General features: G+C 42.2%; 1 protein-coding gene across 2 annotated transcripts in view; it reads right to left on the reverse strand.

Moving 5' to 3' along the window:
- Nucleotides 1-4,560: 4,560 nt before the first annotated feature.
- Nucleotides 4,561-12,792, reverse strand: part of erf (Ets2 repressor factor) — a 42,634-nt gene continuing 34,402 nt past the window's right edge. For both annotated transcript variants that reach the window (XM_044335409.1, XM_044335408.1), the window contains exons 4-5: nucleotides 10,050-10,957; nucleotides 4,561-9,963 (exon numbers count right to left, since the gene is read on the reverse strand). In XM_044335409.1, the coding sequence (XP_044191344.1) occupies nucleotides 9,322-9,963; nucleotides 10,050-10,957 (1,550 nt within the window). In that variant the 3' untranslated portion in view covers nucleotides 4,561-9,321. The remainder of the gene's footprint in view (nucleotides 9,964-10,049; nucleotides 10,958-12,792) is intronic.

Consider the following 12,792-nt stretch of genomic DNA (forward strand, 5'->3'; position numbering starts at 1 on the left):
GATAATTAGCCTTCTGTTGTGATCTGCTTTCTGTCTCGGGCTCTCTGGACTGTGACCTCTGACCTCGTCCCTCAGCCAGACAATCAGTCCCCGCTGGAGGCCAAACAGCCCGTCAATCAGCCTCCTTTTAATACGGCCCCGTCCCCTGTTGAGATCAGCGGCCGATGAATGCTTCAAAGCAGATTGGAGCAGAGAGGGGGGGGACGAAGGGGGGGGTTTGGAGGGGAGGATGAGAGCTGGTGGTTAGAGAGACTGAAACAAATAATAAAACCGATTAACAGGATTCTTTAAATGAGAGGAGGGAGAGAGAGGGTAAAAGTTGGCTTTGTGGGGTAAAGTCTGGAAAATTAGATGTGCAGGTAAAGAGAGAGGTGGGTTTGCAGTCAGTTCTGGATAAAATAGTTGCTACATGAACACTTTAGCCCAACATTCAACCACAGAAAAGTAACAAAAAGTCAGTTTTGTTTGACATTTTACCTGCAGAAAATCAGACTCACCTGTGTTTGATGCAGGGTCAAAAAAAGTAAAAACAACATTTAAAACTGCCCTTTAAAATGGACCACGAATTAAAGGAATAGTTCAACATTTTGGGGAAATATACTTCACTGTTATTTGCTTTCTAGTGGAGGAGCGGTTGCCAGGCAACCAACCGAAAGTCCAAGAAGTTACTGCTCCTAGCTAAGAAATAGTCTGAAATATAAGCTGTAAATTTTTACTGTTTTTTGTTGCTTTTGTACGCACTAAAAAAAGAGACAACATGATTAGTGAGCTCTTTGGATGCTGGTAGGTGTATTTTGTTACCTTTGGACAGAGCCAGGTTAGCTGTTTCCCTCTGTTTCCAGTCTTTATGCTAAACTAAGCTAAGTGTCTGCTGGCTGTAGTTTCAGCATCAGAATCTGTTTATTAGCCAAGTACACAGCATGCAAACAATGTGATTTACTCCCAGAAACGCAACATAGAATAAAAATAGAACAAGAGTAATGAAATAAACAAAGTAGTACTAAAATTAAATGAAAAATTTTTAAATTTAAAATCAATTTACAGAATGGAATACTAATAGATATTAAAAGGGATATAAAACTTGCAAAGAAATATTGACTGTGCTACAGACAAAGAAATGAAGTGTATGAAATATATAGAGGTGACAAGTGCAAAAATTACATGTGACATGTCCAATAAATGATAAAATTATGTAATAGTGGAGGCTGAATGCATTGTATGATGTAATAATAACTATAAAAACATGAGAATGGTATTTAACTTAACCTTGTATTTGCCCAAATCCCAAAATTTCCTTAAAATCTAAACATTTTCAGTGGATTGAACCTACATAAGCAAATTTGACCTATTTGGACACTTGTTGTGTACATCCTAATCCAATGTTGGAGTGATAATTTTATATTATATCACCCATATCACATCTGAATTTAAATTACAGAGACTGTACCACCCAAGTGTACATTGTAATGGTTTAAAAGAGTACGTTAAAACATTTTCATCCCATTTACCTTCCATAACGGTGAGTTTTTCCACAGTACAACTTTCCAGACGGGTGACTTGATCAGTCTAGACATAAATGTGTGTTTACATTTTTATATAAACAATCTTCAGGCAAACATTCAATTATAAAACCATTATGGTCTCACACACACATCCCATGAGTCCCCCCTGGCAAGTATCGCGAGAGTCTGCGGAGTCTGGAGCTGGTTTGCGGTGCTGCTGAGTGACAGCAGGTGGAGCCAGAGTCTCAATGTAAAGCCAGGAATAAATCTGTTGGAGGTTTTAAACTCCAGCAGATTTTACTGGTTGTAAAGTGATCATTATATAGAAACGGGGCGGAGAAACACAGCTACTCAGGCTGTATGTTTGTTTTAATGAGCTTCAGTCTCTTTGTGGGCCTCAGACTGAAACATTAAAGATGGTTTGGTCCAATTTATGAGTTAACCGAGTTGTAAATCTGTCCATTAATGACTACAGAAATATGAGGGAGATTTGGGTAAAAGGCTCGGAAAAATGGGAAACAATTTAAGATTTAGTCTTATATCATAACCAGCAGCCTCTGTGAAAAGGAGTGAGAAAGCACAAGAGTTATATCATTTGTTTTTGTGCTCCAGTGATGTTTCAGAGGGTTTTGAACTTGTAATGTTTGGCAAGAGCTTAATTAACAGGCCGCTATTTTGATAATCAGTTAAACATTTAAGCCATTTTTTAAGGCAACGATGCCAAATACCAAAAATCCACTGGTTCCAGCCTCTCATATTGCCTCTGCTGCTGGTTTCTTAGCTTTCTGTGACTGTAAACTGAATTTTTTTGGTTTTGGATTGTTGGTTGTAGATCTGCAATGATTAGCTGAATAACAGATTAGTTGATCGACAGAAAAGCAACTATTTTGGTAACTGAATAACCATTTTAGTCTTTTTTTTGCCAACTATTTGCTGGTTGCAGTTTCTCAAATGTGAGGATTAAACTTATGTGTCATACATGATAGCAAACAGACTTGTGGATTTTGGACTGTTGATCAGACAAAAGGAATCTGAAGACCCCACCTCGAGCTCTAAGACATTATAACGAGCATTTTCCTGACATTTTATAGACAAAATGGTTAAGAAAACAGTCAGCAGATTAATCAATAAGGACAATAATGGTTAGTTGCAGCCCTGGTTGGTTGGACAAACAAAATCCATTTGAAATAGTCACCAAGGGCTTTCAGAAACTATGATTCATGTTTTTTTTTTACCATTTTTCTGACATTTAAGAGACCAAACGATTAGTTGACGAATCAAAAAAACACTTGGAAGATAATTCGATAATAACAATAAACTTAAAAAAAAATTAAAATGAGCCTTTATAAAGTAAACCCTGGAGGTCGGAGGCTCAGTGTCAAACTCAAGTTCTGACCTTCTAACCAAAACCAGAGCCGTAAGAGCCACAAGCACCCAAAATTTGTGTGAATGTGTGTGTGTGTGTGTGTGTGTGTGTGTTGGGGGTGGGGGGCTCAAAAACGTGTCTGTGATTCAAATCATGACGCAAAAGCTGAAGATGAAACCCACATCATGTATGAAAGAGAATCGCCAGTCTGGTGAGTAATTAAAACTTCCATGTCGGTAGAAGTAAAAAAAAAAAACACGAGGTGGGTGGATCACTGAAGCGTCATCTGGGACACAATTATCATAATTATGAAAAGGTCTCAGGGATTTTGTCAGGCACTCGTGACTAATGCTGCAATCTAAGAAGCGAAGGATATTTACTCTGCTGCTGCTGCTGCACTCACAGACGTCAGATAAATGCTTAAAAAAATGAGTGTAAAATGTGAATATCACTGAGGAAAATGAACAAATGGAGAATCTACAGTTGAGTAATGTTTACATCTATTAGATTCACCCAAAAAACATCTATTTCCTGTATGTATACATGAAAAAAAGACAGAAATTCCTGCATAAAGAAAGTTTAACAGAGCAAGAATCTCTTCTAAAGACACCTGCACAGCTGAACGGAGTCTAACAAGGTCTGCTTGACAGTAGGTTGACACAAACATGTCTTCCTCCTCGAGTGATTTGTCACAACCAGAACCCTCCCACCAAGGCCTTTTTGTTGCAACTGTCTGCTTGATGGGTAGTGAAAAAAAAAAAAATCCATCATGTGCCTATTGTGAGCAGAAGTGAGAATGTTTATCCCTGGATGGCTTTTCTTTCATAAAATGTGCCAGGACTTTAACAAGTACTTGACATGCTGTTGACATAACTTGAGTCATGAAGCGTTCATAAAAGAGCCGGGCAGGCAGGACCAGGCTGCAGGTTGTCAAATACAAAAAAAACCAGCAGCATAAAAGAACAGAGATTTAACACAGTACTACAGTTTGACCAATGTCTGTTTGTAAAAAGAAAGAAAGAATTGATATCTAAACTTATTTATACCTCATTGTCAAAGGCTATTATTACATTTGTCTTGAATAAAACTCAAACTTTAGCTGTACTTACTGAGGGGTTCTTTCAGGTAAAAGCTAACGTTGGCATGCCGACATATTTATGTGTACCAGGTGTAATGTTAACCATGTCTGCCATCTCAGTTTAGCGTGTTTGCATGCTAGCATGAGCTAATTAGCAGTAAACACAAAAAATACATCTGAGACTGATGTTATTAGTTTAGCAGGTATTGCTCATTATATTTACTCATTCATAACCAAAGTACTTGGTGCATTTTGACTTGATGTTTGCACTAATTGATAATTAAAATCCACCCAAACATTGTTGAGGTGTTTCTCTCAAAACCATGAACGTTAACCTCGTGGTGGTGCTAAAGAAAAAAGTAATAGAAGCATCAAATTTAGGACGCATCCTCTGGGCACCATGAACGTCTGTCTGACAAATTAATAGTAATTCAGTCTGCACCAAAGTGGCGGATCAATCCACTGACATCCAAAAAATAACTTTTAAACCTACGCTTGTGAAATTATTCCCATTCTAACTCTTGATTTGTGAAATTATTCCCAAACGAAGCTTAAAGAAATGAATGTTTGAGAAGGTGAAACAAGTGAAGAGAAGAGAAACAGACAAGCCGACATCCATTTTTTACCTTTTTTAATGAACCCTGATTATTGTTTAATTACAAATGAAGATGAACAGATAGAAGAGAAACAGAAGTACAGGTGCTTCCTCCATGATAAAAACAAGAGTCTCCGTCTCTCCTCTGGAGTGACGGCTCACCACTCAGGTGGACATGAGAGGAGAGACAGACGACCGAAGAGAGGACAGGGGAACGCGTTTCAAAAATAATACAATGGTTAAACAGTACAATGCTCTTTTTTTCTTACAGAATCCTCCAAAATGAAAAAAAAAATATATATACAACATCCAAAAAATGAAAACAATAGTTTCCCCCCTGCTGTATATCATGTGGGGATTATGTGACCCTCCTCTTGTCCATGGTCAAATGGTTAAAAAACATCAGCGCGAGTACAAAAAAAAAAAAAAAAAAAAACTGCACTGAAGCTGACTAGTTGAAGTCCATGGGGAAGAGTGCAAACTGGAACCAAAAAAAAAAAAAAAAAAAAAAGGACAAATTCACAGAAAACCAGAAATTCATGGAGAAGAGGCGAGGCCATGACAAGAGTGTACAAAATAATCAAAATAGTCATGTTAATAATATAATAATTACAAGAGTAACAGTAATATGTCTGAAAAAAAAATACAGAAGAAAATGATAAGAAATAGCATTGATGAGAAATAAAAGGTGTGAAAATATCAACCCAGTGGGGAAACAGTTATTCTCTTGTTTTGTTTTTTTTTTTTATTTATGAAGCCACGACAGGTTAGGAAGCACAGGTGCAACAGTTCGGGTAAAGCTCGACGTTTTTTTTGTTTTTAAATTATTTCTCTTCATCAGACACCTCTCTCAACTTAACTGTGCTACATCTGTCCTTAAAAGTTCCCTAAAAATGTTTTTGCTGGCAGTGTCTCAAAAGGACAAAAAAAGTAGGTTTGACCTCCTTTTTTTTTTTTTTTTTTTTTTTTTTTTTTAAAATGAGGAATGCTGATAAAGTCAAAAAGCCAGTTAAAGCATGTAGAGGGATAGATGTATGACGCTTTCCTGTGCCTGGTGAAGAAAAATAACACATTTCAAAAAAAAAAAAAAAAAAAAAGACAATGTCTATGTTCAAAACGCAGACTTGAGCTGGTTGAATCGCTTTTTTTTTTTTTTTTTGTGTATGCGTGTAGTTGGCATAACCATAGAAACCACACATTCACACACACACAAACACACACGAACGCACGTACACACACCGAGCAGAATGAGCGAGTCAGATTATGGGAAGTCCCTCTCTCTCCACTCTGCTCTGAGGTTTTTGTGATGCCATTTCCTCTCTGTGTGTGTGTGTGTGTGTGTGTGTGTGTGTAAGAGTGTGTGTGTGTAGTTTCTATGGTTATGCCGTCTATTCCAGCGAGACTGTGGGGGCGCCTGATGTCACGTGTGATGTCATGTTTCCCTTTATTCTAGCCACACTAAAGCCTCACTCTAACCAGGATGGGGTGTGTGTGTGTGTGTGTGAGAGTGTATGTGTGTGTGTGTGTGTGTGTGTGTATGGGCAGGGTTCAGACCAACCCATACGCACTCGGTCCACACAAAGCTGCTAGAGTCCACAGTCCACGCTCAAACCAAAGTCCAGTCGTATCACCGGCTGCGGTCCCTGGCGAGGTGACGCAGAAACTGAAAAACCTGCTCGATATCGTCCAATCAGAATCCGTCTGCTCTTAAAACGCGAGTCCGTTACTGGCTCCCTGTTACGACCTGCGCCTCCGCTTTTTTTTTTTTTTGGCTTTTTTTTAACATTTTTTTTTTTTAAGCAGATCTGGGTCAAACAGCGGCTGCAAATAATTTAGGAGTTTTGGTTCCAGGCGGGTGGGGTTTACCAGGCAAGCACAAAGTGAGGAGAGCCGACATGTTTACAAAAGGGAATTTAATTTACCTTTCTGTGGCTGTGACAGTTTGACTGGCACCGACTGTTCTGTCCTGATGCGGTAAACCCCGCCCGACTGATACTCCAGTGATTTTAAAACAAACACGCCAACTAACTAGGTAAATACGGTCTGACCCAGGTCTGGTTAAAACGTTCACGCTTAGTCATTTGTCCTGTCACACCCTCAGTCCCCTGAATACACAATAACTGTTTTTTATTTTTACAATATAAATATAAAACTCTGATACCGGTGGCCTTGGTCATTGCAGCTCAACGGTCAAGAGAAGGCAAGGGTGAGAAGGCAAAGGCTGAATTATACTGGTAATAATATGCCCATTAGAATATATACATATCTTTACCGTTAAAAATAGTAGGATTTTTTTTCCTGATTTGTATCAAATGACCATATTGAAATATAATATTTGAATTCAATATATATTTGAATAAAATATATATGTGTAGATTTACTTAGTCTGTATCTCTTTTACAAAAAACAGAAGGCATGGTGGTAATTTGTGTATGTGTGATAAAATGTTTTTGCTGGGGGGGTAAATCAGGGGGGGAAAAAACAAAAAAAAACTCATGTTGGCTTAAAAAAGGCACAATCTTATTTGGAATTGTTTGTTCATTAAAATGGGCGCAATGTCTTTTTTATTTTTTTCTCTCCTTTTAAAACTATTATGAATAAAATGTCATAAAAATAAGTTGTTTCTCAATATCTCAGTGAAGATTTGCCTGAGTTATCCTTGATGTTTGACATTCATTACATGGTTCCCCGTCGTTCTCTCTCTCTCTCCTCCCCCCTCCCCTCCCCTCCCCTCCCTCTCCCTTAACAAATCAGTTTGCTTCAATTGTTGCTTCTCAAAACATCACATGAACAGATTCGGCTTATTATCTCCAAAATGCAGAAAGCCCTCAGATCACTGCAAATGCCCTAAAAATACTGTCCACGTCCTTAAGAGGCACGAGTGTCCTTTGACAGAAAGAATAGAGTCTTTAAACACGAGGGGAATGCAGAAGGGAGCTGTTGATCTTAACGTTTGAGGGAGGAAAAAAAACACGAAGAATGCCCTCAAACCTCCAAACCCCTCAAAAGATTGTGCGAAGTCACCCAGGGACACTAAAAAAGCTGAGAACAATCTCTGTATCCATGACAGTTTACTTGAGGCCTGATGTTTTTTTTTTTTTTTCGCACCAGCTTTTGTGTCCACACACACACACACACACACACGCGCACGCACGCGCACGCAGACATGCACGCAACATTCAGAAACGAACGTCTGTAATTACAGCCTTGCCAGTAGCTGCTTCCTCATTTCCTCAGCGAGCGAAGAAGAAGAAGAAGAAGAAGAGAAAAAAAAAAAAAGGAGAGAAAGATCCGGAGTGTTCCTCAGAGACCCGGGTGGTTTTAGCTGTACAGTTGGGGGGGGGGGGGAACCGCGTCCGTTCGCTGGCTAACAAACGTCTTGATGACGCCGTCCGTGTGACAGGTCAGAGTTTGAGAAGTCAAAGTCAGTTCATCAATAATCTTCCTCTCCTCATCGGGCTTAGTTTGTCCTCAAGATGTACAAATCCACCCCTCATTATACGTCTTTATACACTGTAGTGAATGAGCTGAGGAGTCCACTCAGTCTGGCCCTGATGCAGTCTCATAGTGTCTGAGTTGCTTCCTGGTGAAAAAGACTGTGATTGGAGAGTTCTTTATAATCACCTCTTGACAGGAAAAAAAAAAAAATCCCTCTTCAGTTTGTAAGATCCGTCGGTGAATCTGTGTCTGAGGCTTTTTTTTTTTTTTGCTCACTGCCCCTCCATCTTGTAAACGACTGCATGGTGATGGGTGCAGACAGAGAGGCACTTCTGTAATCTCTATCAGGGCTGTTAAAAGTGTTTTTTTTTTTTTTTTTTTTTTTATTTTAGTAACATCAGGATCTGTCTGTTATGGTGAGAACAAAGGAGGAAAAAAAGAAGAGGAGGCGGGCACGCCGCCTTTAAGGAGAGACAGGAGTGGGTGAGATTCATTAAAACTCATTTCAATTTACTGCTGTACAATTCAGGCCGCCTTTGTGAACAAATCCACATAACCTACCAGCTAATCCCGTTAAAAGACATAATCTGGGCACAGGTGTGATATGAGGCCATCCCTGGCAGACTTACTGGCACTATGAGGGTGAGGAGGCGTTAAAAAGGCAGTGTGCAATTCCTAAGGCGATATTAAGAGTAGGCTCCCTCTTTGAAGGGCCTTAATGTTAAAAATGGGACAAAAGTCACTATACAGACTAAATTTGGTTATTTTTTTTTTAGTGTTGTAAATCACAGCAGAGAGACTGTCTGCCGTGTTCATGTTTGATAAGGTGCCTTGCAGCACACAAGAGGCTACACAGGCACGTATATGTTTTATGGTTTTACATAGATCATAATGCATCGCAATCCTTGCATCAGCTTGCAGAGTTCATTCATCTTGTTTCTTCGCCATCTTATGAACATGTAGATGTAACCTACGTAGGAAAAGATTTGGTTTCTGTAGAGTAATTTAAGGAGCTGCTGGGGCTGTGAGGTCAGTAAAAAGTGTCCAACAACTCCTTTAATTATTGCACAAAAAAACACAACTTCATACATACGATACATGTACATATTGACACACTGAAGAGTACGATCAGTGTGTTTATTTAATCAGCTGTTTTTGTGATTGATCACACTCTTTTTTTTGTCAAAGCAAAACCTGCTTCAGTCACTACTGCTGAGAAGAACCCACAAAGCATTATGGTCTATATAAAACTAATAAATCTGTTAACAAGACTCCCAGAGGTGTGTGTTTTGTATCTAAGTAGGATCCCCTGTGTGTGTGTGTGTGCGTGTTTGCGTGAAGCTCAGCAGCCAGTGTTTTCCAGAGACAGCTGCGCCGTAGCCCTCTGCAGCTCCGAGCTCGCTCTGCGCTGGGTGGGAGGCGGTGGCAGCATCAACCCCAAAATAACACTTCTTCCTCCCCCGTTTTCCACCTCGCCCCCTCTCCTCCCCGCTTCCTCTCTCTTGCCCTCCGCTTCCTCCTCTCCCTCGGCCCTCACTTTCTTATCCTCGGCCTCATCCCTTTCTCCGTCCGCCTCCATCTTCTGGTCTTCGCTCCAGCGACGCTTGAAGCGGAGTTTGAGCGGGATGCAGCGCGTGCCTCCGGGGCTGATGGGAGCCGCTAGTCCCTGACCCGGCTCGCTCTTCAGGTTGATCAGCGGGAAGGCCAGGCTGCCGCTGCCAAGAGGTGGAGTGGCGGGTGTCTTGAAGACCTCCTCGTCATCGTCAGGGTCATCCTCGGGGTTACTGTGTGGTGGAGGGGCGGAGGGGCTGCCGCCGGTCCCGTTAGCTTGGTAATGGTTGTTGAGCTGGTGACGATGGTGATAAGCCGTCGGGGTGAAGATGTCACCTTCGTCATTCTCCTCGTTGTGATTCAGCTCATCCTCCTCGCTGATGTCAGTCACCTCCACCTCTTCCTCTGACTCGATGTCGGATATGGGCTCCACCTGGAGAGGAAGAGTAATAAACAACATGAGCTGACGGCATTTAAGACTTCGTAGAAACACCACATCCTGTACGTCAGCAGTCTTACCTTGATCTTAGGAGGCCCTGCAGCCAAGGCAGAGCTGCTTATCTGACCAGATCCTGTAAACAAGGAGGACTGGCCGGAGGAAGAGGAGGAAGAAGAAGAAGCCAATGAGCTCCCTGATTCCCTCTGTTTGCGCCCGAGTGGAGGCGGCTGCAGCTTGAACTTGAACGGTGATGGGTGCTGCTGCCCGTCCTCTCCGCCTCCCTGCTGCTGGCTGAGCGAATGGGAGAGTGGCAGGGGCGGGCCGTGGAGGTGATGAGCGGCCGGCTTCTCTGGGGTGGGGCGGTGGGGCTGAGGGATGACAATGTTGGGGTAGTGGAGGAAGGCTCGGGGACTGAGGTGGTAGTTGTAGACGGACTGGGTGTGGGCCTGCAGGTAGTGCTTCATGTCCTCCGGGTTGAAGGAGAAGTGGGAGCCCAACATGGGAGAGGACAGGGAGGGGGAGGGGGTGTAGGACAGGTGGGGAGTAGGGGTCATGGACAGGGCTGGGGACAGAGTCGGGGCCAGTAGACCCCCGGGGCCAGGCAGGGGGGAGACAGGGAATGGGGATAGAGGCTCTGGGTGGACCCTGTGGCCAGGTCTGGGGAGCCCTGCTGGGTTGGGGGCTCCGCCGTAGACCCTGAAGAGAGAATCGTGAGGCAGGCGGGGAGGAAGCAGACCCCTGAAAGCCCTGTCAGGCCCTACGCCTCTTTCCTCTGCCCCGACGGCCTCTTCTAGCTCTGAGTTGGTGGAGGTGCCGTCGCTGCAGTCGCTGACGGAGCCGCGGGCTATACGGCGGGCTACGCTGCTGAACATGCCCGGGCTGCGCAGCTCCTCGCTGGATGACAGGACGTCTGAAGGTGTGGAAGGGGGGAAACGGAAATGGGTGCCTCCGGTGGGAACAGGAGGGGCACTCTGTGGAACACCTCGACCTGTGAGGAAGAAAAAGGGCTGAGTTAGTTAAACACTAAATAACAGCAAAATAATTTCCTAACAGCCGAGCACTAGTTTTAAGAAAATGTTACTCAAACAGGAGAAAATTGTGAAACTGTTGGGGACTATTTTCAGCTGCAGATTAACACACATTCGGTTCTCTAGTGAGTATTTCTAGCAGCAGGACGCTGCTCTATGGCAAAGGAGGAACATCTAACTATCAGGTTTTGGCTACAGAAACAATACTTGATGTTGTTGGATTTGTTTGTGGGATTTGTTGAGAAGAAAAACAACAAATAAGAATCTCAACAGACTTTGCATAAGTGGTTTGCAAAGTCAGTGGTTTGCATAAAATATGACATTTAAAACCAACCTCTATTTCAAGAACCAGTGTCTCTTTCGCTCATTATTATCCACAGAACATGCTGTCAACAGTTTTTAAAAAGGCACTATTTATACTTTAAAAAAAGTGGTTCCAATGATAAGAATTAACAGTGAAGGTCTGTGGATTATGCAGAATCATTTCTGGAAAGAGACGCTACTGTTGACTTTTTTCCAGCTGTCAATAATATGAGCACTAAAAAAAAAAGAAATGCCATTAACTTGTGTTGTATTGGGGTGCAGGCAGACACCTGAGACACATATCTACTGTACCTAGATAAGTACATTTTTTTGGAAATTTTGATGAACTGACCCTTTAATCTGAAGAGAAAGGGGGGAAAGTAACTAATGAGAGTAGGTCACATGTCTCCCATAACTCCCAACAATTTTACCCAGAGGGTCACAGGCACACAGAAAGAAAACACTGGGTTACACAAAGCCACAAGTTCCCTTCTCTTTCAACCCCTCCTCTCTCTCTCCCTCCCTCCCTCCCTCGTTCGTTCTCTCTCCTGCCAGGGAGACTGTGGCACTGCAATAAATTCTTGGCATCCGTGCACGTGCCAGAATTAAATACTGGAAAAGTCGCTCTTACTGCCATTACAAACATGGGTTGGGTTCCTCTGTTTTTTCCAGTGCCACTGAGTGAGTGTGTGTGTGTGTGTGTGTCTCTCTCTCTCTCGTTTTTTAAAAAAAAGTGCACATCTCACAGCCATGTGTGTCAAAGATGATGAGAGGAGAGTGTGTGTGTGTGTTTGTCTAGTGTATATGTTTGCAAGAGTCTGTGTTTGCGTATCAATCCAGATTGACGTGGGCATGTGTGTGTGTGTGTGTGTGTGTGTGTGTGTAACCATCGTATGAAACCATCATATCACAACATGTCAGTGTGTGGGCCACATCACACGGAGGCTATAATTAAAGTTTTGTGCTGCACTCATGTCACCCAGTATCCAACGCTCCATATGGGCTGTGTTTACACTGGGTGGCCGGGACCAGAACGAGAGACGGCTTCAGAGGAGGGAGGAGAGGGATAAACTGGTACGTGGCACACTGATGTCTTAGAAGAAACACACACACACACACACACACACACATAGTAACCAGGCACATACACACACACACACTACAGCCAAATCCTGTTTGTGTATATGATTTGTTCTTCTACTAGGATGGCACCAAGTAGGAAATTTTCAGACAAAAATTGAGATTATATGCAATTTATATTTGGATTGTGTTCAAAACCGCTCTACATTTTTACTTATTCCAGCTGTTTTTGGCAAATAAATTGTTATAAGTCCCCCCCACCACACTCATTGGAGTCTTTCAACAACTGAATTATCTTAGTCATACACACTCTTTCTGTCTTTTTCTGCTCTAAAAGTGTCATTGCTAATGATGCGCTTTTTCTCTGGCTGGGAAAAATAAGGGATTATGATTGGCTCCCTGTAACAGCTAC

The sequence above is a fragment of the Thunnus albacares genome, chromosome 19 (assembly GCF_914725855.1).
Source record: "Thunnus albacares chromosome 19, fThuAlb1.1, whole genome shotgun sequence".
Taxonomy (NCBI): Eukaryota; Metazoa; Chordata; class Actinopteri; order Scombriformes; family Scombridae; genus Thunnus; species Thunnus albacares.